This window comes from Argentina silus (genome assembly GCF_951799395.1).
Source record: "Argentina silus genome assembly, chromosome: 1".
NCBI classification, from domain to species: Eukaryota; Metazoa; Chordata; class Actinopteri; order Argentiniformes; family Argentinidae; genus Argentina; species Argentina silus.
In genome coordinates this window covers 8167821-8193189 of record NC_139655.1, presented here as the reverse complement: position 1 = coordinate 8193189, position 25369 = coordinate 8167821, and the positions used below count along the sequence as shown (strand labels likewise).

Below are 25369 nucleotides of genomic sequence, written 5' to 3'. Positions count from 1 at the left end.
TAAACAGTCTCCATGTTTGGGGTTGACTGTTTCCTCAGAGACCCATAGTGAGGCTGGCTGAGACTAACCAGAGTAGGCTAGAGGAGGTCACTTAGCGGCCACTGTCATAGATGTATCTGGAACATAACTAACCAGGCTGAATGATGACACGTAAAGCACATTGTTACCAAACAACACTTAGAAATGTCACTCAGGAAACCCGAGAGTTGGGAGTTCTTTGCCAATGCCTAAATTAGCTTCACTCATCTTTTGGATTTCAAAAGGATTAGGAGTTTTAATTTTAGCCATACAAAACAATACCATTTGGCAAGGACTACTGCAAGTACCAGAATAGAGGTATCAAATGTACAGCAGAGATATACAGAATATACTTTATACGCTACTGACAAAGTCAGAGCAGACATATTCTAAATAGAATCACAGATCACTGTAGATGGGATCAAGGTCATTCAGCCTGAAGCACAGTCTATCTATCTATCACCCTGGGGGTGAAAGCAGATCTGGCAGAAGGGATATAGTGGTCAAAGGCCTTAGACAGAGGGGGGGTGGTGGTGCCCTCTGCCCCTCTCACAAACACCCCTCTGTGTCCCCATGAGTGTTCATCCTGTTCTGGGGGTTGGGTGAAAATGACTCCTAAAAAACAGGACAGATACAGCAGTGCATACGCATCTGCAGCTGTATCTCAGAGCAGCAGACAAAGCGACTCCCAGCCCTGCAGACAGTGAGACCTTGTTGAGGGGAGAAGTTCCACACCACGCTAATGTGATAAAAGAATGTGTGACGTGACATGACACGCATGCCACACGCACACACACACGCACACACACACGCACACACACCCTAATCATCTATAAAAGTCCAGCTGAAGCCCAGCCCATTTACATGGGTGAGCTGGCAGAAGTAGACTAATGCAATCATTTGATTTAATGTGGAATACAATAGCTAGACTGTTATATTGATTCACTATCCCACAAACAGCATGTACCTAGACTGTGGAGTATGGATTTTTAGAGCAATCACAAAGCAAATACCACCACAACACTCACAACTGTGAAAGTAAATGTGTTAACACTGACATCTATACTGGATGATGTGACATGGGCTTGTTGGCTAGTGAATCAAGACCATACAGTAGCTTGCCATAGTGTTGTGCTCTCTGCCTGCCTGCCTGCCTGCCTGGTATAATTCAGAGATCTAATCCTAGAGATGACAGTAGAAGTGGCTAGCAGGCTGATTTAATAGCAGCAGCAGCAGGGGACAACCTAATTTCCTCCCCCCGGTCAGGGAAGAGAAATGGGGTTAGAGCTCTCCTGCTGCTGATGCTGCCGCGGCCTCTGCCGCTCTCCTGGGGTGCTCAGCACCAAGTGCCCAGAATAAATCCCCTCAACTCACGTCAAACACGGCACTCTCTCGCTCACTCTCTTCTCTCTCGCAACCTACATTCTATAATGAGAGTCAAGGTGAATCTCTCTCTCTATCTCTCCTTCCATCCATCCATCCATCCATCCCGCTCTTAAATGCCAGTAGAATGACTGCTTACATTAGCTAAAGCAAAGATTAATTAAGAATTAATACATTTTGCACTGAAGATAACAAATCCATCCATGAGGTTAAGGACACCAAGTTGTTGCATCAATCAATGACCAATATCCAACTATTCAAACAATAGATTGATAGATTAATATCAAATGTGCACATTATTTATGATCGAATCAAGCACACAAAGCACTGTACTCACAAATACTACACCGCCCATTCACACAACTTAGTTTCAGAATGAGTGTAACAGTACACACAATACTACCAATCTGGGTTCTGATGAAAATAGAAACATCTGGGTATGAAAATAGAAAAAAGAGGCTCACCTCTCTTTGATAGACATCTGTCTGGCTGACATTTCCTCTGTGAGCTCGTCTTGGTACTCTGGCTGGACAAGGCTGTGTGTGTGTCCGCTGCCGTCTGGGTGTGTGTCCGCTGTTCCCAGCTCCTGCGGCTGCAGTGTGTGTGGCGCTTGAGATACACTCCACAGTGAGGACAAGGGGGGTGATGAAGCCGCTTCTCTCAACGACACCACGCTGGGCTCCTGCAGCACTGTGCACACACACACACACACACACACACACACACACACACACACACACACACACACACACACAGTCGCAAGCACACGCACGCACACACAGAAAAACGTTAGGAGAGCCCCAATGCAGTCAATAACCACTAACAGCTGACAAGAAGTGTTCACACACACACACACCTCGAAAAACCCTCCGCTTCGTTTCTGCTCTTACTGTAAGTTGTCTGAACAGTGAAACTTGCTTTGTAGACGCCAGTCCTTAACACTGTCCACTACCAGCAATGTTCCTCTATCTATCTCTCGACAGTATCTCTGTGTGTCTCTGCCCTCCAGGCACTCTGACCACCACTAGTCCTGTCTCCCTCCGTCTGTCTGTCTGGTGACATATTTCTCCTGGTGTGCTCGGGGACATGTTGAACACTGATACAGACTGACAAACCAAAACAGGGGAAGAGCTAACGTCTGCAAAGTCAAATGAGGGGAAAGCCTGAAAACCACAGTCTGAGTGTGAACACTGTTCACACCGACACAACAGGAAGCACGTATTTATGAGAGATACAGCACAGGCTCTCTGATACTGTACCATACACTTGCAGCTTATCAACACAGTTGACTGTACTAATCCTGTCAATTATTTTATACTGGCTAGGCTGACGTTTGCCTGTGAGCAGTGTACTGGTTTCATACTTCTAGCCAAAGGGAAAAACACAGGCTATTGGACTGAGCTAATGTAATCCGTCTGATGGTTCGCAATAAATTCAGAACAATCTCTCTGGCTTTGAGAGCATTCAAGCACAATGACGATTACTCATGAGAGGGGGAGAAGGGAGAGAGAGATAGAGATTGAGGAAGGGGGGGAGGCAAGGATTTAAAAAAAAACATGACAAACAGAAAGACGACAAAAGAGTGAAAGGCAACAAAAAAAGAAAGCCACATCCCACCCTGTCCTCTCAGCCTAAATCCCCTCAAGGCTCCTCTTACCTGCACTGATGCCCTTTGACCTCTGGCAGTCAGGCTGGTGGAGGTCATGTGAGGATGGGCTCTGCCTCAGATAGCCCCTCTGCTCCTGCCTGTCTTGGAGGCTCCTGCTCTCTGACCACTGCACTTCACGGGTCTCCCCCTCATCCCCCCACCTGGCCACGTGCTGCTCCTCCTCCCAGTCCTTCTCCGCCTGGGGATGGGGCAGGGGGGCCTGTCTGACAGCTCCCTCAGGGGAGGGCAGCTTCCTCTTCCCTCCCCCCAGACCACCCTCTTCTCCCTGGGGTACGACGGGGTTAGCCTGGCCCTGCTGCTTCTGGTGTTGGTGGTGGTCCAGAGAGGCCTGGGAGCATGTCTCAGACCTCCAGGGTGTGTTGTCGGTGGTCTGGCTGAGGGGGCTGTGGTGCCGGGATAAGGCCCTCTTGTAGTACCCAGGGCCCGGGGGCGCGGGGGTGGCCTCAGCGGGGCTTCCAGCCCTGGTCAGATGGATGTCTCCTGCGTGGTCTGTAGAGACTGTGCCTCCTGATAAGAGTGCTGAAGAGGAGAGCTGGCCAAACTTAGCCCCTGCTCCATTCTGCAACTGGATGAAGGGATAGAAGAATAAGCAAGGGAAGTGACAGGGAGGGAGAGAGAGAGAGAAGAGTGGAGAGGAGAGAGAGAGAAGCGTGGTGGAGGAGAGAGAGAGAGAGAGAGAATGGGGTCAATGGACGGGAAGCTGGTCTTACAGAGAAGAGGCGTCCAGTAAGAGGGAGGCTCACAGACACAATAGGAGCGAATCACGCTGAGTAATCACAGGCTGACTCACTGCACTTCCTGTGGATCAAAGGCGGCTTGTCTGGCTGACCAATCACAGCCCATGTCACAAAGCCATGCCCATCATGCCCCCCTGCCAACCGCAGACAACCACAGAACACAATGAGTCCCAGCTGCAGCCAACAGTCCTTGAAGGGTAGCCTCGAGTTCACCCACACACTCCTCATAGCATCATGCTCTGATGACAATAATGCTAATTATGTCTTTTCAGGCAGAGAAGACACTAATGATCCTCTATAGATTCATATTTTTTAACTCCAAAACATGCTCTTGAAAAAGACAACTAGCCGAAACGTCGAGTACTGGCTTGCTTTCTGTTTGTGTTTTATGATTAAATCAAAAGAAATAACTTCAACCTATTCTGGAGTACGTCTCATTTTATTTTATGACCTCTGGCTCTTACCATCACTATAATGGTCTATATAGAATTGAGGACCAGCACCATTATAAAGTACATTAAGAAAAGTCTGAGATATTTTTCTCAGACCTCGCGCAAGACCTCATTCTATATTTGCCTCCAAAACACCATGGCTCCCAACTCACAACGTCTCTAAATCTCAAATAGCCAATAGTTACTTTAAATATTTTATATCTTACATCTTTGTGGTGACATCTTTTTTCTATAAAAGGTCCTACATGTGAGTTGTGTTATGATAAATATGTGACTCAGTATGATACATTCCATATGACTGCATCAAGTTCAAGGCATTGCTCAAGTTCTAAGTGGAAGGACAGAAATATATCACTTTTATGGTGCACATAAAAAGAAAAGAAACAAAACAACCCCCTCCCAGGGATGTCTACTCAATGAGATCACAACACTGTACTCTGTTCAAGAGATGAGTGTGTTTAGGACATGACAGAAGTCAGATTTAGTAGACTCTTTGCCCCCTCCTTTATCAAACGCAGACAGCTAATCAGTTTCACAAAAGTTGCACGAAAATACTTCCCACACTACGTACATACATCTGACCTACAGTAGAAGGATCTAAAATACTCATATAATATAATAACCATGTCCCCTCACTGAACATGCTGCTCTGTAGACATAAGGTTCAGTGACACTGGAAGAGCTGGCCGAGGCCCAACCACTTAAAAGGCTTATGACAATGATTTATTTTAAAACTGCAAACATAGAGCGCAAGTAAAAACAACACAACAATGGCAGCTAAAACCCTGTGGCTCACCTTGGTAAAATACATTCTAATGACGAACAGAATTGACACACCCATTTACAATGGCAGATGCCCTGATTACTTCAATTAAAACCCTGTGTCAGTTAGCCACCAATCTATGTTAGCCAATGGGAAACAAGACAATTAACATTTGACTGCAGTGAGATGAAGATAGTAGAATAAGTACTATGTAACTGAAAGGTTTGTAAATGGTATATGAAACACAAAAAACACTTGCTCTTTACAGTTTAAATACATTACATAAATAAAATAAATTGGTGAATGTCTTGGTGAAAGGCCACTCCTTCACAGACACCATTCAGGAGATAATACAATTAATAGCTACTGTAACTGTATAGTATTGACTCCAACCACAGAGCGTATTCACTCTGCTTTCTAACAGCCATCCCCATTCTAAAACAGTGACCGTTGAGATGAACCAACGACAGATAACTGAACTAAGTCCATTCAGCAAATAACGAGGAATTGAAACCCTTTTGTTCTCCTCTCCTCCTCCACAGATGGGTCTTTCATGGCAAAGTGCAGCTCACATAAATATGTTCAGCATCCGCACATCATCACACAATCCCTTCATTGACATCTCTGGCCAATGAGGAACATCAAATTATACTGCCTGGCTTAAAACAATATATGATATTATACTGGGATGCTTGCACAGATAATGCAGCAGGTTTTGTACTGCTCAACACTCAACAGGAAGCACGTGGCCAATGCCAAGCATAGCCTTAGTTGCATCAGCCTCCATTGTATGGCAGGTAGGCGCAGGTTCACTGGCGAGCCGTAATGGGGGAGAGCCTTACTTGTGTGGTGTCACACTGGCTCTGTAGGAGCTCTACCAGCCTGTCACACAGCTCCTGTTCATCACAGGGTTCTGTGTCTGAGGACTCCTGTACCAGAAACACACACACACACACAAACACACACACTCTTACTGCAAATAATCTAGAGTAGGAAAAGCCGATCAGTGATCAGAAAGGTTACACCTTTAAGCTGCTGAAGAATGGAGGCATGTATTTGCCCCTTGAATCCTCTGATGGCTGGGGGGCAGGGACACAGACATGACAGCATCAATGTGAATGGATACAAACAAACATCCAGGAGAGATAGACCTACATGATTACATTAAGAATCACATACACACAGATCTAACTCCTCCTACCTGCTCCATGTCTCCCAGGGTGATAGGTTGGGTCTGGTAGCGGGAGTTGTTCCTGCGGTGGCGAGTGTCGCCCCGGGTACGGGTCACCCTGCTGGCAGGCTGGGCCAGCCGGTTGAACAAGGCCATCTTCTCAGCCAGGCTGAGGGTCGAGAGATCTGGCTCATCGTGCCCCTCCTCTGCTGAGGTCTGCTTGGAGCGCTGTGCCTCCTGGACATCCATGGCCTGTCGTGCCTGTCGTGCCTGCTCCTGGGTCGCAGCTCTCTGCTGCGAGGACGCCTGCAGGCTGGGAGGAGGAATGACACCCACACAGAGGGAGGGAGGGAGGGAGGGAGGGAGGGAGGGTGGGGAAAATGGGAGAGCAAGAAGAGCTGATAAACATGGAGGTAGCAGCACATGCAGGCTAGTGGCATGCTTCAGATAAACAGTGTGTACAGAACAGTGCACAGTGTGGGCACATATCACATTGGCCTTTTCTGTGCTATGTGAAAAATATGAAGAATATTTACAGATTACTAACATGCAGGTTGCGCCATGCCCAATCCAAACAGAACATACAGGAGAGAGAAAATGTGACATCTTGCATAAAAAACAATGCTGCCATAATCATCATAGGCATACTTACTTCTGAGGAACTTTTAAGAGATCACAGATATACAAGTTAACTCTTATGCTCTGCACATCTCATTTAAAAAACTTCCTCTGTGGTCAAGTTTCCTCAAAAACACAAGAGGGCGCCAAACATCCAAAGACTATGACTGAACTTTAAAAAAAATCTAGCAAAGGTTTACGGATATGATTTCCACACAGGTTAATTTCATATAATCATCAAACACACAAACTGTTTTTGGAGCAATTGCTCGTCAGTTGACAGTAACATTCCTTACTACTAAAGTTAGGAGCGCCAGTGAACAACCATGCATTCCATGTAGCTGTTATTGTGTTAGTGCCCAGGGCAGGATGACCCCCGGTAGGCCACCGTAGTTGTCTGTGATAGGCCTGCTCATGCACAGGCATGTGCCGTGTACCTGAAGGGCGTGACAGTGCTGTTGACTAGGGTGGGGCTAGGGAAGCGCGCTACCGTGGTGTGCACTGTCACTGTTTGTGATGAGGGAGCGGGGACACTTTACAGCACAGTCAGAGGACAGGGACAGAGTCACAGAGACAAGTGACACAGAAACAAAAAGATGAAAGAGAAGGAGAGACCCAGGTCATTTTTTTAAGTTGGCTGAAATAGAAAAATGTACAGAAGCGAAGAGCAGTGTAAAAAAGAGTATATAGGCTCCATTAGTTACTTCGTGTGCACATGTGTTTCTGGGTATAGTACAGACCGGTGTCAGACCCCTTGAGAGTCAAAGAAACCATGTGACTGCTAAAGGGCAACATGTCACAAGCTAAAATTCCTCATCCTCTGTATTTACCTCCTGATTGAAACCAGGCAAATCACATCTCCATAAAAACACATTACCTTACATAACTGGAAGTGAAGCTTTGGATAAACACAGTAAATATGTGCATCAAATATCCACCTCTATTAAAGCTAAGAATGTGAGAGCAATATATGAGAGGCAATGTCAAAATGTGTTTGCATCTGAACTAAATGAGCTCAGATTCAACTGAAAAAGGGATCCATTGAGTCACCTCTGAGACCCAGCCAGACCACAAAGCAAAAAGGTGAGACTTACGTAAAAATTGTTGTTACTAATTCTTTAACGTAGGTCTAGGTATGCCAGAGCCCATTTCCACTTTCTGGTCTAAATTACACTGATGTCAAAATGGAGAATGACGTCAGAATGAGTTTTGGGTTCAAAACCCCAATGTCCCTCTTGACTTACGTGGCGGCGATGACCACCTCCTCTGTGGTGATGGGTTGGGTGCGAGAGCGGTCCTGGGTGCGTCTCAGTCGCCTGTCTACAGCCGCGTTGAGGGTGCGGGGTTTGGGGGCACCCCCAGCTGTGCTCCTCTCTAACTCCTGGAGGGGTGCAACAGGACGAAGAGAAGAAAATAGGTCTTTTGTGTCTTAAAATGAACGCCAGTTCAACCTCCTAGTTTCAGTGCATCAGATGGATTGTTTAACGGTTGAGTTAGCCAGAGCCGTAGTTATTACACTCTGGATTAGGGTTAGGGTCTGTGTGTGTGTCTGTGTGTGTGTGTGTGTGTGTGTGTGTGTGTGAAGGGGGGTTGAGAGGAACTTGCCCACTCCGTCTACCCCCCAGGCAGAGCGGGGCAGGATTCAATACAGAGGTCAGTGGAAACAGCAGAGAAGCTTCATACCCGAAAGAGAGAGCGCTTGGCTGCCACGCTTAACTTGGCCCTTTCATCCACTTTCTCCCCATCTATCCAAGAGAAAGAGAGAGGGAGGGAGAGAGAGAAGAGAGCAAGATGAATATCAAAAGGAAAACTCTATAATATCCTCTCCAAAACAGTGTGTAATTAAGAGGCTAAATAAGGGCCAGAAACCTAAAAGAAACCAATACACTTACAATTCCTAGCGATAAACACATGGCGACATCCTCGCACTAGTGCTGTGGAACACTTTGGGCAAAGGTGTTCTTGTATAAAAGCTACTTAAGTCTATCATCATCATCATCTCCACCACTTCCATCACCAACTGTGATGTGTACAGAATAAAAACAAACCTATAGTCAACATGAGTGACTGCAGAGCTAGACAGGTGTGAGAGGCACAGGGAAGGAGAGCACTGCAGGACACATGACATCACCTTCCAACCATTCCCTTTGACTGACGCCGCTCTGCTTTGCGCCCTCTAATTCTGCTGAGTATAAACCAGTCCTGAGCAAATGTCTGATTATAGGAACCAGATGGATCTTCCTGCGCTCAGTAGAACCGCTGGGCTGTTATGCTACTGTGAGCACCAATAATGACTCTATAAAACCCAGTTAAAATGTTTTTCTTTCTCTTTAAAATCAGACCGTTAATGAAGAGTTTTCGTCATTTTGCTTGCCCCTCTATGCCTATTCTCGTTAAGAAAGTGGGCTTTAATTCTGAAACATTTACGACACGTAAACATATAAAATGGGTTTTTTTCGATGACATGTACTTTCATTTTTCAAAGTAAGTAAGTTAATCGTTTTCCCTTACCACAGTTGAGTTAAGTTTAATAGGAACTTACCTTCAGTGCTGGGAAGCTCTGGGCTCAAACAAGACCTTCAGAAAGGACAAAGAAAAACGAATCAAGCATCAGCTACTGTATATTCACAGGCAGTTAATACAGCACATGATGAAATTATGTAAGAAATCAATGGTAGAGAAATGCTATGGTGAGTACTGCTACATAGAGAGCCGGTTTGAGAGAGAGATTGAAAAAAAGAAAGCAACAGTTTTCTCAGGAGTAATGTAGTGGGGTGTCGTTACGAAATTACATGGAAATCAAGAGTCTAGCAGATTTGCCCAAATCTACAGAATTAGAGAAGTTTCCTGGCCATGGAGAGTAAACAAAGACAATGGCCGATTCATTCTCCAAGCGCTGGTCACATGGGACAAACACTGCCAGGATCCACTCAGTCAGAAGACCTTTGGGCTTTAATCTTTCCTCTCTGCAGGCAGGCTACTGTACCGCTGATGCCCAGTGGGAATGAGCATACAGGTTCCATGTAGGCTTATCTTAGGTATAGGAGTTTGTGAGTTTGTACACTGTATATTGCATGTGATGTGTGAACAGACACATGCTTACACCATGCTGAAAGCATGCCAACGTGTTTTTGTGTGTCTATCCATAGGCTAGAAGAACTGTCATAAGTCTCAAATAACAAGGTGGAGAGTCCACTTCTTCTTTAATGTCTCCCCCTTTTTTGGAGAGACGCAAACTTCTCACGCCTGTAATTTGCTAGATACCACATGCATTCCAGCCCTCTACCTACTCTCATACTGTATCCGTTACGTGCAATGTACTTCATAGAGGTGCCAAACAAATTGCCCAAGAGTGTAACAATAAAGTTGTCTGAATCGGAATCTTTTAGCACACACACAGTACATGCATGCGGCCTGCTGTAGAGTACCTATCAGACTCCTGGCGCTCTGCGGAGGTGATGGGCTGGGTCCTAAACCTCTCTGAGGTCTTTCTACTCTCCCCGGGGGAGATGTAGTGCCTGGGCCTGCGTCCCCTGTCTCTGTCCCTCTCCCCCCTCCAGGGTACCTCAGCACCCACGGGTGCCCACTCTACCTCTGTGTCCCTTTGGAACCACCCGAGAGAATAGAGGGGGAGAGACAGAGGGGGCCATGAGCCAAGAGAGGAAAGAGAAAAATAGCATGGTGAGAGAAAAAAAAAGAAAAGAGCAGCGAGAGATGGAATCATTTAAAAACAGAGGCGTGCTTGTAATTTGTTTTCCCCACAGCAATCCAACCCCTGGTTTTTAAATTGGAGGTGTGGTTGAGGCCAAACTCATGCTGACCATTGGCCACACTCCTTGATAGATTAGCCACTACGTTGTGTGAGACACACACTCTCTGACCCGCACTCAAAGAAGGTTTAGAACACATACACACACACTCCCCACAACGTACTGTCCATCAGTAGCACCAGAGCTAAGCCCAGCAACAGCCACCCAGACCCCGCACCATGTTTGCTCTACTTCTACTGGTTATTAGATAAGTGTTTCTACACGTTAATAGAAACCATGCAAATAATCACACAGATTATTCTCAGGCATTGGTGGTGTTAGGCAGCGGTGAGTTCCAGAGAGGCCAGCGGGCAGCGGCAATCCCAGGATGCAGTGCTCTGTACTGTACAACCTACAGCTCAGGCTTGCGGGTAGCCGTGGCATTCTCTAGGTAGGAGTGACGGAGCCGGGCCACAGAGATCCTGGTGTCCTCGGGGCTCTCTCCGTTACTGACCCCCCCCTCAGTGGTCTGGAAGCCTGCCTCTCTGACAGACCCTGGGTCCTGGATCCTCTGGATAGAGCCTCGAGGGGTCCCTGCATCTGATATGGAGTGGCTGAGGGCCCTGCTGGAGATGTCTGTGGCCACGGTGTCCCCCCTGTTGTGGACGTGGGTGTAGATGGCATTGTCACTCCTCTGATGGCCCTCTCTGGCTCTAGCCTCAGCTGCCTGCAGACGGGACACATGCTCTGTAGGTCTGGGAGGTTCTGGGTCCTCCTCCCACCTCATCCTGGTTCTCCCTGCTGCTCCAAACCCTCTGGGATCCTCAGGTTCTGCCTCCCTCCCAACACACAGGCTTCGTGCCCTGGATCCGCCCTGCGCCTCCTCGCTCCTGCCCCTCCGTGGGTCCTCACTGCTCTTCTCCCTGCGGCGGATCTCCGAGGGCAGCACAGCCTTCCTGCTCTTCAGCAGTCCCTCCGTCCTCACCTCCTGCCTGCCCTCCCGTCCTGGAGCAGGCTCTCCTTCCTCCTCTTCCTCAGGCTGGGCTCTGGGGTTTGGGCCAGTAGCCATGGACAGATAGCTGGGGTAGCTGCCCCCCTCAGGCCCCTCAGTCAGCCCAGGCCGGGTCAGCTGTGGCTGGGGATGGGAGTAAGCCGGCTTGGGGCCTGGAGAGTTGGTGTAGCCCGGGACCAGGGGGTCATGGTGAAAGGCTGTGGGGCGTGTGGATGGCTGGAGGTGCCTCCTGTACATGAGAGCCTCAGGAACGTTACCCAGCTCTGGGCTCCTCTGTCGGCCCTCTTCCCTGGCCAGCCTCTCCCTAACTCTGATTCTTCAGGGAGAAAGAGAGGGGTTAACAACGTGCTTCAGGACTGAAGCTCAACACACACAGAGAGCAGAGAGAAATAGTGAATGAACACCTCCCCTCAACCACAAACATTCCCCAACACTCCTCCATCATATTACAGTTTGGCTCCATTTAGAAACAGTCAAAATGTCATCACAGATATCCCTAGAGAAAACAAGTCAAGATTAATTTAATGCCAAAATGTTCATCCTTCCAACTACGATACAAATGAGAAACACATGAGAAACAGTTACAAAACTAAACAAACATGGGGATTGGTCTGCAGACTGCATGCTTGATGATGGTGGGGGTTGACAGCATGCTAGCTAGCAGCTGTCGCTAGACGGCGGCGATGCTAACACTAGCTCTTGTCTAATACCCGTTTGTGAGGATGGGGTATTCCTGGGACAGTTACTGTAAAGCGCAACACTATAGGTTAATCTAATCCCCCAGGGCACTAGCAGATGGTCTGAAACCACCAGCTTTACAGTATCTTTTTACAAGACCTCTGTTATTGTAATGTACTTATTTTTTCTGAATAGGTTAGTAAAAAAAACCTTGCTGAGGGTACTGTGCATTTAAAAATGGACTTTACAATGACCATCACTGAACTCTTCATAATGGTAAAAACAGGAAAAACCTTTTTCTCTCCTCACCTGTCTGCACTAATCAAGGCATCCCATAATAGCCCTCCACCGCTGAGTCACCCAGGTGGGCAGATACAGGCTAGCCTCAGCCACAACCTGGACTACTACAGTAGCCTGTGAGATCAACTCAACTCATGCACGTTGCCCTCGCTATGGATGGTTAACTTCCCATGTCTGCTTTTCTACTCATATTAAGGTCATTTGTGAGTGACACATTCCTTTAAGACTATATCCAGTGAAGTCAGCTGTTCTTCATTCTGTTGAGCCCACAGTTCTATTTGATGAACTACAGACGACGCAGGACCATACTGGTAACCCTCTTGGCCCCCTTGGAAACTGATAAAAGGCTAGGTTTAAAGGGTCACAAATGGACTGTATAATATACCCTGGACAGCCCTGTACACCACCACAGAGTTACTTTGATCTAAACACAGATGCCTCGGCGTATTGTATTATGTTTGAAATGGATATAATTGGTAATCCATGGGTGCAATTATTTGGGGTGAAAATGAAGCAAACATCAGCAGCATAATTCCTGTTCTAATTTCATGATTCCCTGCATGCATGCACTGTAGGCCTGGGGGAGAGGAGCTATCTGCTGAGTCAAGGTTGAGAGGGGGGGGGTGAGCTGTGACTAAGGGTTTCTCTCCCACAGGAAGTCTCTCTCTCCCTCTCCCTCCCTCGTCAGCAGAGAAAGAGAGGAAAATACAGAGAGAAAGAATGTGGCACAGAAGAGCACTTACTGTAAGTAACACTGAGTCAATGAGATAATTGAAAATATAAAAGAATAAATAAATAAAATATAACTCAAAAAGTTTGGGATCCTTGATGATAATCATTAGTAAACATTACATGAGGAAAGTATTTCACACAAAAATGACACAACACCACCCATTATCTGTGAAGGGGCTTGGGTTACTGTTGCGTCAACTATAAATGGGTGTTGGGGTCTGATGTGACTATGGCATGATGGGATACATTAGAAGGCCTGATATAGGGTGGATCTCAAATACTCAAAGTGACTTCCTTACCTTTCTTGCCTTCCTTCCATCTCATATGGTTATTTGATCTAAAAGCATTGAAAAGGTGAATAGGTTCAAAACAATAGGGTGGTGGTGGACAACCAGATGAGGAAAGCAGCCATCACATTGTTTTTACCTGTCCAGTCCTCAAATCATCAGTGAGCAGTTGAATGAGAGAGAGCGCAACATAGAGTAGGAGGCTAATTTGAAGTATTGAGATCCAGCCCTGGTGTTAGAGATTGCCCAGATGGCGGGGGGGGGGGGGGTCAGACACAACCACGCGCCCCAGAGAGGGGGTACCTGGAGGGCCAGTTGATAAGGGAATGGGTGTCGCCTTCCGAATCGGTCTGGAGAAACCAATCGCTGGTTGGTTTCACCTCCAGGCTGCACAGGAAATGCAGTGAGACACTGGGTGAGTGAGTGAGTGGCTAGTCCGAGCATTCACATGTAGCTCACACACACACACACACCATTGAATTTACATTGAGTTTGACCAGAGTCATCCACATCAGCAAACCTCTGCCTCATACTTCAATGGATACTCCATTCCCTGATGGGAACTACAAGTATTCTGGTATTTGGAGAGATGTCACAAATGATGAAATATGAAACAATAAATCTCCCGTGGAATGTTCATTGAAATGAAAAAATGGCAGAAAATGAAAATATGACCTCCATCCATGTATTGCACATACAATACTGTATCTATACAGAAAAATGGGCCTCAACTGAATGTATTGTATAACTACAGCCTATGCACATGCACCATCTTTTCCTGAATACAGCTGAGACTAAATCCCACTCTGCTGTCCTGTCACATGCAGGTCCTTATCTATCAGACCAGGTATCTAGAGGCATCCCCATCTCCTTCACCACACATCAACAGCAGGTGAGTCATTATGCTTATCAGGCTGAACAAAGGCCAGAGCCATACCTTCCTAACATTGGGCTGAACTGTGAATAGCCTACACATCTGTGATCTGCACACAAAGTGAACCTCCAACACAAAGGAAAACAGTCACCTCTCTCTGCAGAGGAGAAAAAATAAGAAGGTATGATATGGATAGATGGTAAGGAGAAGGACAGAGAAAGAGAGAAAGACAAAGGGAGGGACTAGCCTTTGCTCTGTGTCCGTAAGTCTTTCTGCAGGCGTTGCTGGCCTTTATCAGGCCCAGCTGTGCTCCGGATGCGGTCATAGTTCTGACCGAGGAGTCACACAGCGCACCCTGTAACACAACACCCCTTCTGATGGCAAACACACAGTGCTGCAAGGTTCTGAAACCTGAGAGAGAAGGCCGCCTGGTGGGATATGGAGTCAGAGCATGTGTCCCCAACTGTTCCTCTCCGCAAGTCAACATTTAGCACCAGCAGGCTAAGGCTGGGTCTGGCCAAGAACTGGGTGTTACATCAAGATGGAGGGACAGAGGATCAGCACTGTATGAAAGGGCCAACGATGGAAAGGTCCATTGCCCCCAGAGCACTTGGTACATTTTGTAAGGTCTATCTATGAGATATCATTACTATATACTCTAAATCTATCTCATAGATAGAACGGCTTCATATGGCATACTGTACAGTATGATGCCACTAGATTGCAGATGTTCATGCTAATAAAAGGGCTTTAGTAGACTAGAGGAATGAGTAGTGTGCGTAATTAGATGTTTGATGTGAATGTCAACAGTGTACTGTGGAGCCCTACTGATATCCACTTGTAAGGCAATGATAAGTCTAATTCAATCTCAGGGTCTTAAGTATCCTAATGTAATAAACAAGTCATGAAGCAAGTCCAACACGCCTTGATGGGTGGAGTCTTGAGCCTCAGACTAACACACTTAGTTAGCTAATTAGCTTAGTCAGTTCATTCAACACTTGCAGACAAACAGAAAGATAAACTGACCTGTTTAGCCAACCATTGACCTATTCAAAATCCCATTTACCCTGATTAAGAAAATCCTACAGCTCTAATTTTTTTCTCTTGCAGTTCTACCAGGCCACCTGAACGTTCTGGCAAGGACTGGAAGACAAAAGACATGCAGCATCAATCACTGCTGTGAATTCAGCCCTCCCAGCTGTGAAATCCTGCAGGAAACCCTGCTGGACTCAGCCTGCGCTGTAACTTCATTCCAGTCAACTGACTGCTCCGATTGCCATGCCTTGTATGAAATAGCACGCTTGCCAGGAAGATGACCTTGTGAGCGAGAGAGCGAGCGCTGCTCTAATGGATGGTGTCATATCCAGTGCAGGGCCCACCCATAGCAGGGAATGGAAAACCAGACGGGTGTGTCTGTCGCAACACACATAGCAGAGACCCTCCTCAACCCTCATTCACAGGGGTCAGAGAGGAGGACAAAATCAGAGGTTCAGATGAGCACAAAGACTAGCTCTGTTTAAGCCATCAAGGACACTCAGCATATGCCAGAGAGAGTAAATAACACAGACAGACAGAGATATATAGAGGAGACAGATTCAGAGAGAGATCAGAGAAACTAAGACTTGAAAGAAACTAGAAAGACAAACACAGAGATACAGTTTCAGAGATCCTGTATAAAGAAACCTGCACCATAGATATAGTCCACTCACCCTTGTCTGCTGAGGATGTTGTGGGCCTGCTGTTCGATAAACATGTCCCCTGGGGAGACCCCGTGTTTGGGGGAGGGCAGGGAGGGACGCCTGCTCGTCTTGGGCGAGCTAGGTGGCACCCCTGTGATGGTATAGTCCTTAGCGGGCACCCTGGCAGAGGCGGATGAGGTGGTCGATGATGTCACATCCATGTAAGAGGAAGAGGACGGCTCAGGGATGCTCCTCTCCTGGGCCCTGCGTTGGTTCTCCAGGTTCATCATCCTCTCTCTCTCAGTGAAGGAGTCCACCCTGGAGCGCCCATGGCCGGGGTCCCCCTGGGCCTCCTGGGGGGCGGCTGTCCTGCCTCCCCTGGTGCTGTTGGTGGTGTAGGAGGAGGTGAAGTCACTCCCCTCGTCCCCACTGCGGCCGTGCTTCTCTGAGGCATCAGACTCCTTGCGGCCACGGGTGTAGCGTGAGGTGGGGTCTGCGTCAGGCTCGTGGTCCAGGGAGATGCCGTAGCGCTCGGCTAGCTGGCGCCGGCGCTCCGCCTTGTAGCGGGCGATGCGCTCTGCCTTGGAGTCGGTGTTGTCGGTGGAGCCAGAGCTGTAGGCAGGCTCAGTGTAGACCGTTGTCTGGGGCTCTGGACGGCACCTGGCCCTAGACTGCCTCTCTGGAGGCATGTCTGCCATCTCCATGTCCTCCTGACTGTAACGCTGGACGGTGACTGGAGGAGAGGGACAGAGTTACTCCTTCAGACTCCTTTTACTCCTATGTAACTAAATCAAGAAAGTAATATCATGTTTATCTGTGACTTTTAATGAAAGTCTTAAAATATGCACATGAATGTACATTAGAGAAGGAACACGACTGACAGAATATAACCCAAACTATCTAGAAAAATGAGTAGGGTTTCAATAATAACACTGTCTTTTTAAGGTTCTGGTTATGATCTAGTTCTGTCACACTCTGTATCTCTGGCTATGCTCAAATCCTGTAGGCCTGGTACATTCTAGTTCTGGATATACTCTAGCTGTCACTGCATGTCCCCTACAGGCTCTGTAGCTGGGCTCTCACCACCACAGGGGTCACAGGGGTCAGAGGCACGTGTGTAGCGGGGCGTGTCCTCCTCCAGCAGCCGATTGGTCACCAGGCCGGGATAGCTGGGCACCAGGGCGGGCTGCACCTCGCTCTCGATGCCCTCCAGCCGTCTGGCGATCCGCTCCTTCCTACACACACACACAAACACACACACACAGCTGTAACCATCATCATCATCACCAGCAACATTATCATCTTTACCTTTTATGACCATATTTTTGTACCTGTTCATTTCCCAATCACTTGACCGAGTGCCTTCAAAACGTTTCCTCAATTCTGAAACTGAGGGAAAAGACATGGATGAGAAAACTAGTTCAACAGATGGACAGGATGAGAAGCCCGGAGAAAGAGAGGTTCTACAATTGAAGCTGTAAAGCACAGACTTGGAGATAGAGTACATCTTTTTATGGGAGACTGGCTGATACTCAGTCACTTTAGAAGGCTTTGAATATGCTTGAGAAATGCACTTTTCAAATTACTTAATGTATTTAAAAGGCAGGATAAAAGCAAGTACAAATGTACAAGAACTGAGGGCTGAAAGTTGTGGCTCACCTGAAACACAAAGACACTCCAAACACAGAGCAACATCTGCTCTTAATGCAGTTCTTGCTTAGGTCATACCAATCAGTTACACCAACTTAGCCAGCCAATCAGCTCACAGGAACAATCAAAGTGAGTTATGCTGAGTGACAAACTAATTAACTTCAATGAATACATCCGTCACTACTGGCTTAATACAAACATATCATATACATTTGTAAATTAAAACAAAGTCTTTGTAGTGAAGGAAGTCCACTCCTTCATACTCTGTTTATCTGTCTTGTTATTGCGTTATAAAAGGAGGGAATGATTCCTACAGTACCGTTTGTACTTGACAACACAGTGACAAATAGTTGGAGACGTTCACGGATGAGTAACAAACCCTGCACCCTCAACATAATGAATGATGGGAAGAACGACGCTGCACGAGGGTGCTTCCCTTTCAGATCACAACAAACCTGCATCACCTCACACAGTCAACACCAAGAGTCACACAGTCAACATCAAGAGTCACACAGTCAACATCAAGAGATCTGTTGTCTTTCTGAAACTCAACCCAAACACAGCAAATCAAATGTTGCCATTTGAGTCTGCAGTGAACAGGGGCATCAACATAGAGCAGAATATTTCTGGCTGCTGACTTACTTTAGCAGAAGACGTTAACTAATTAGGAACTCACTTACGTGATTGGTCTTACAATGATGACCCTGCATACTGGGAAAGTTACGCAACAAACATCTAGTGGATATTCACATCCTGCTAACAGAGTTTCCACTGTAGTATGACCAGTTGGGTAATGGGTTATTGGATTAGACTGAACCAGATTGCTCCTCTTAGGACAGCAGCCCTATCCATTAGTTGAGTTGAGGTCACAACAAACAACCAACACTGAGCCTGTTAGCATCATTAATGGAGAGCTGTTTCACAACTACCAAACAATGAATAAGATTACACAACCCTACAATTTGAAATGCAAAATATTTCCCAGAGGGTTTCTGCGGAGTGTCCACTGCTAGTACCCCCATGTTACACACACACCTTGATCCAAACACTGAGGCTCCAGCAGACGTGACTTATTATTTGTTCACACTTTAAATAGCCCCACATACTATCACAAGCCATTCAGTGAGACCACACACACACACACATCAAACTTGTTCCACTGGAGATCTACAAGACACTGACTAAGCCTGTCAAGGCAACAAGCACCCAATAAAAACAACCTCTCAAACCAGCTCAAAGTCAAGGGGTGTATCCCAATACTCTAAAGTGACCTCACCTCCTTTCCCATCATCAGCATTGATGTGCAATATACGCCATTTAATCAAGTGAAATGTAATACCCTGTAGACACCCACCATATAACTTGCCACACATATAACACATATAACTAGACACATATAACTTGCACCTATCCTATGCTACCTAATCGGTACGATGGATAGGAGATGAGGAGAATAATCGACTGAGATGCCGTCAAACTCATATATTAACAACCTCCTTGCCACAGCCATGAGAGAGAACCATTTTAGTAAAAGAGGTTTCGTAACAGATGTGGCCAGGTCAAGGGGTTGAGTGAGTGGTTCTCTCCAGTGGTCTGAGGGATAGGGGCCAGCCCTGTTAAAGATCCTACTTCCTCTGAGTGAATATGGCTGTGGTTACAGCACAACAGAGAGCCTTTCCCCCCTCAAACCATGGGAAAGTCAACTTTGTGAGAGTACACATTATGTGTGTGCATGCTGAAATAAAAAGCCCTGACTCACCTTTAGGGAGGTTTGCCAAGAGATTGACATCTATATCCTTGGTGCTCTTGGCTAGGTCGTCCCTTTCATCAAACAAGAACTCCTTCTGGAAGCTGAGGGGGGGGGGGGCAGAAAAAAGAATATCAGAGGTTGTAAAATGTGGATCAGTTTCAGTGAGTAGAATCTGACTATTGCAAATGCATGTGTTGTGATATGACTCATGTATTCATATACTGAGGTTAAGAGGACATCCAAAAACAATAATTCTGGTTCCTTTGGAAGCAACATCATTTTGAACAATGTTCAAGAATCTAAATAGGCCAATACATTTGGGCCTAGTCAGATTAGCAGCTAAAACAAGTGATTAAACATCCAAACGTCACACAATTCCACACATCAGACACAATGTAGCAATGATTAAAAAGGCTTAAAACACAAACGTACCCCAGACATCAATCTGTTCTCCCTATTATAGCAAAACCATTATCTTGGGAAAATAATATCCTTGGAAATATCCTGAGGTTGTTTGTGTCAGAGTGAGGTGCATTTTATTACCACAAACAAGCTATGATATGAAATATGACAGCAGGCATTTTCTGTGAAGAGACAGTTTGGAACACAAAAACATCCTTTGGGTTTTGACAACTAGCCTACCACAGAACTCTGAACAGAACCCACCCCTTCCTCAGGATCGTATCATTCACAGTAAATAACAATTGAAACAAAATCTACAGTATCATCTATATTTATAGGTTTCTTTATCATCAATTTCAAATCAACAACTTCTTACAGATATAATGCAGACTCATTCCTATCGTCATTGTCAATGAGACTCTGTGATCCTATTAGAACTGGATGGTGCTGTCTGCAGAGTCATGGATGGAGGCTGCAGTATTTGACACCCAGCCAGCACTTTGACAAAGGGAGCAATCACACTAATGCTGTGGTCGGTGGCCTTCACACAGTGACCTTATGTTTCACTTTCTCACTTCATTTGGACACTTTCCCAGCCTGACGCACATCAACCACTCGCACTCGGGGAAACGTGCCGTCACATACCCACACATGCAGAAACACAAACATAATGCTGTACTGTACATACAGGCAGGCTATATCTGCAAACATTACATACTGTTGCTACAGTACAAGCATTAACAAAATGTAAAAAAAAAATATAAACAAAATATATAACAATATAAAAATAAAGCATCTTACCTTAGAGCCTTTTTCTGCAACAGTCTTGAGTTCCCAAGTTTGATGGGGGTCTCGCTACCAAATCCTAGACACAATATAGGAGAGGATGACATTTAGAGGGGGGCCATACCCACAGTTCATCTACTGCGAAAGCGGAGGAGACAGGCTATTTTTAATATTCCAACTTTAATTACAGTATTAAAGCATACGGAATCAAGCCTCTGTGGCTCAGTTGGTAGAGCATGGCTCTAACAATGCCTGGGTTGTGGGTTCGATTCCCGCTGTGACCATATATACTGAAATGTATGCACTCACTGCAATGTAAGTCGCTTTGGATAAAAGCATCAGCTAAATGGCATATATTATTATATTAGGTCATCCAGAAAACATCTCCAGGGATATCTTGGCAGAAATCCCAAGTGGACTTATGCAGAGAAAATAAATGAATGATGGAGTAAATTGGAAAACAAAAACCTGCTTTATTGAATGATGTTGAACAATAAGAGATTTGTGCAGCCTTAAGGGATATCATGAGATAATGTGCACGAGTGTTTATTTGAAGAAACCAGGTGAGAGTTCTCATAAACACACACACACACACACACACACACACACACACGGTTGATGATGGATGTGCAGCAGGGCTTGTGGTTGTGACTGGAGCAGAAATGAGGCCTGGTGGGGGAGGGGGGAGGGGTGAGAGAGAGAGAGAGAGAGAGAGAGAGAGCGCTAGTCACTGGCACGATCCATCATACCCCACCTCCAACCACATAGTGACGGAGGACATAGCACATATACACAGTGAAAGACACAGTAAACTGCAGTCTGACTCTGTCAAAAGTGGCTTGTCACTATGAGGTCAATGCTCATGTTGTTACAGGATACACTGTAAGTGCTTCATTGAGACAGATTCTTGACAGTCTGATCACACGTCAAGGTTGCCTCTGCTGGGACAGTGGCAACCAGGCCTATCATTGTTACTCAGCAGAGCCCCGCACTACCAACACAGAATGCAGAGGAGTGGCACACAGGCAAGGCTTAAGAGAAATGCATATTCAACTTCACACTTCACAAGAAGATGAGGGATGGGGGACGATGTCTCTCTGAGAGAGTCACTGGCAGTCAAAGGCTGACACAACGCAACTCCGCTCTAATACAACATGAATAATGTGAGTAATGTGTGTGGGCCTATATTTATGTGCAGCACAACAACCTTATTAGATTGATAAAACAGTGACCCACTTTATCTACCAGTCTGTCGTCTATTACCACTCTATTACCAGTCTATTACCACGAGCACACTGATTATAATGGGGTATTACGCGCTATATGTAAGCAAGGACAGGATGTCAAGTAAACAACACATATGCCTACAACACACTTGCCACAAAAGAAATAAACTTTAATTATCATAAAGTCGAGGCATAAGAGAGTGTGGGGTATCATATCACCCTTTCAGGAATGTCAGAGCTTTATAGAGATCTATTCAGGGGAGTCGGGCATGCCGGACTCCCCTGAACCACACTGTGTTGAGCAGTGGATTCTGGGCCAGACTGGGAGGGGGACATGTGTTTCCACTTGCCAACGGCTCTCCGTATAGAGACCACCCTTCAGGAGGTCACCTCAGGGGCGTGCTTGACGTGACACACCCCTCCCTAAACCGCCATTCCAGATCTGTTAGTCCTTATTAAGGATGTTTGGATTGATGCTTAAATCCCCCCACTTTGGGAAAACATCATTTGAGAAAGAGGAGGGATTATTGTGAGAAGTCCATGCGTCCGGATCTGTTACTGCTTTGGCTATATATTATTTCAGCTGGGGGGGCAACGTTTGGCAAAAACACAGCCCACTCAGAAGGCATCCCGTGTCATCGCGGTCATCTTACCAGCTGATAAAGCAACAGTGATACAATGGATATGAGAGGAAAATATCCTTATTCATAAAAGTGCCCAGCCATAGATCTTGTTTAATGAATGACTAACATTAGCTTTAACTGGGACTGTCCACTATCTTCAAACTAGTCATTGAGTGCACATAGGCCTACATCACAGCAGTGCAAAGCTACATTTAGCTTTTGAGGTCATGGTATTGGGTTGATGTGGAGACATGCTGTGCTCAACAGGGCATGTAGGGGGATCAGAGACAGACCTGTGTTACTTTTAAAGCCTGCTTTGTTAATGGCATGCACACTATCTAGAGGGATCTTTCATAAGGTGGAGTGTCTCGACGCATAACTCCTTCCAGGCACAGGCATAAAACCACTGCAATGATCACAGATGTCCCAAAGCCTTTGATGCAGGTTGTAATAGACAGGATCACAATGGATCAAGGCCGGTGGTGGCGATGGGCAGGGGTGAAAACGTGCATCTTGCCCACCCATTCCGGGGGCGTGTTTCAATGTTTAATCTCATATTTGTATTTACTGTAGGTCCATATACTATGTCTGTCTGTTTAGCACTGCCCATAGCCACCACTGGCCTTGCTGCTACCTTGCCGCCCCCCCCCCACCCACCCGCACACCCAAGGTGTTGGTCCTGGCACCAGGCCTGCAATGGATGCTATAGCCATGAAAGAAAGTATGAGATATTCTTTAACACCATCACACATGCATGTAGATGGTGCTATAAAAGACACTCAACACTAATAAAACAATGGGATAACATGATTTAATGGAGCCTCATTAATCCCCTAATAGTCAAGAAAGGCTGTGCTTTCATGCTGAGATAGAAGAGGAACGCAGCATGATGACTTTTGCACTGAGACAGATTCATTGAGCTATATCTTTAAGACAAAGGACTATAACTGAAATTAAACGTGACAAAGTGTTTTGAGATTCTTACTCTGTTCCTGTCTTTTGCACACACACACACACCAAGCCAACATGGCTGTGGGGGGGTTAGCATGTCCAAATTGAGACGGGAGTGGGATTACCGCAAGCACCCGAGATTAGAGAGAGCCCAAAAGGAATTGTGTCACTCCCTAACAACAGGATTGATTACATCACATCCCCACCCCTCCCTCACCGTCGCCCACCCAGCCCGACCTCCCCCAGAGTTTACTACAGGACACAAAGTCATCAAGGATGGGCCCGGAGGGATTTATGGTGTGAAGAGATGAAGGGAGGCCTATTCAGAAGGAGGGAGGGGGGGGGGGGGGGATAAGGTGGGACTGAGCCAACCAAAACCTGCTCCTTGAAAACAGAGGGTTTAGAGCCAATAAGCCAATCATGTCCTTATTGTAAAAGACAATAACAAAGCTCAGTCAGTTAGATTCATTATGCCCTGGGCATTAAACTCTGGAAAAAAGCTGATGGAATGACTGATAAGCACATGTCTTAACACAGCATGTGTGTTCAATTTGGCATAACAACCCAAACCCTGGATAAACACCCAATGCCCTACAGAACCGCCCTCGTACTGGGCTGAAAGGCTGGGAACTCCTGCTGGGGCACCAGAAACACTGAGACACCTGTTGTCGATTCCCAGCCAGTTAACCATGCAGAGCCTGGACTCGACACTCCATCCACACTCTGGAAACACCACTGAGAGAATGAGAATGATGTTGAATGAGAACCACACGCAGTCGCTCACACACACACACACACGCAGTCGCACACACACACACACAGTCGCACACACACACACACACACACACACACACACACACACACACACACACACACACACACACACATGCATATGTACACAGTTACTCTCTCTGACAAACAACCATAAACACACACACACAAAAACAACAACACAGTGTCCCTCTCTCTCACACATACACACACACACACACGTCATGTGGACTTAATCATACACAAATATAAACACACATAAATGAAGCCACATGAAAAGCGCAGAACTCAAATCTCAGCAAAAGTAGAGCGCAGAAACAGCTCCTGCATTCAGCAGAGTCCCTTATCTCGGCTGCACGTCCTTGGAGGCTACAGCTACAGCGCAAGGACAGCTGGAAACGGGGGCAGTGAAGAGAGAGTCAGTCTGCAGCCTGCCGGCCCCCCCACAGCCCCAGTACCAGTCCTAGTACCATCCCCAGCCTCAGTCCCCAGCCCCAGTACCAGTCCTAGTACCATCCCCAGCCTCAGTCCCCAGCCCCAGTACCAGTCCTAGTACCATCCCCAGCCTCAGTCCACAGCCCCAGTACCAGTCCTAGTACCATCCCCAGCCTCAGTCCACAGCCCCAGTACCAGTCCTAGTACCATCCCCAGCCTCAGTCCCCAGCCCCAGCCTCTCTTACCTTGGCCGCAGAACTTGACATGACTCAGGTAATTCGAGATCCACGGGTTCCGATACATTTTGGCAAGACCAGGTCGGTAAGGGGGACAGATAGAGAGAAAAGGAAAAAGAGAGGGATAGAGACAGAGAAAGAGAGGTGCAAACCAAAGGCAGGCAGCTGACTGCAAGGTGATGCAGACACAAACGCAGTCAGTCAGTGCCCCAGGACGGGTTGCACTCAGCAGAGAGGAGGGGGAGAGAGAGAGAAAGAGAGAGACAGACAGAGGGAGGGAGAGGGAGTCAGGTAGCGTTAGAGAGAGAGGGAGAGAGAGGAGAGGATCGAGGGAGCTGCTCCCCTTCAGTGCAGCAGCAGCAGTAGTAGTAGTAGTCAGTGGCTGCGGTCCCTCTGGGCAGTGTGGAGGAGTGAAGC

General features: G+C 46.7%; 1 protein-coding gene across 1 annotated transcript in view; it reads right to left on the bottom strand.

Annotated features, from left to right (window-relative positions):
• The window catches only part of svila (supervillin a), a gene marked incomplete at its 5' end in the record, with an annotated part of 43045 nt that extends 18026 nt beyond the window's left edge, over positions 1-25019 (bottom strand). Inside the window, 16 exons of the mRNA XM_083683544.1 lie at positions 1866-2091; positions 3059-3635; positions 6224-6506; positions 7249-7344; positions 8056-8192; positions 8495-8556; positions 9354-9388; positions 10240-10413; positions 10977-11888; positions 13873-13956; positions 16153-16855; positions 17206-17357; positions 17454-17511; positions 19532-19623; positions 20726-20789; positions 24962-25019. Coding sequence (XP_083539670.1) covers positions 1866-2091; positions 3059-3635; positions 6224-6506; positions 7249-7344; positions 8056-8192; positions 8495-8556; positions 9354-9388; positions 10240-10413; positions 10977-11888; positions 13873-13956; positions 16153-16855; positions 17206-17357; positions 17454-17511; positions 19532-19623; positions 20726-20789; positions 24962-25019 — 3713 coding nt within the window. The remainder of the gene's footprint in view (positions 1-1865; positions 2092-3058; positions 3636-6223; positions 6507-7248; positions 7345-8055; positions 8193-8494; positions 8557-9353; positions 9389-10239; positions 10414-10976; positions 11889-13872; positions 13957-16152; positions 16856-17205; positions 17358-17453; positions 17512-19531; positions 19624-20725; positions 20790-24961) is intronic.
• Between the last annotated feature and the right edge of the window lie 350 nt (positions 25020-25369).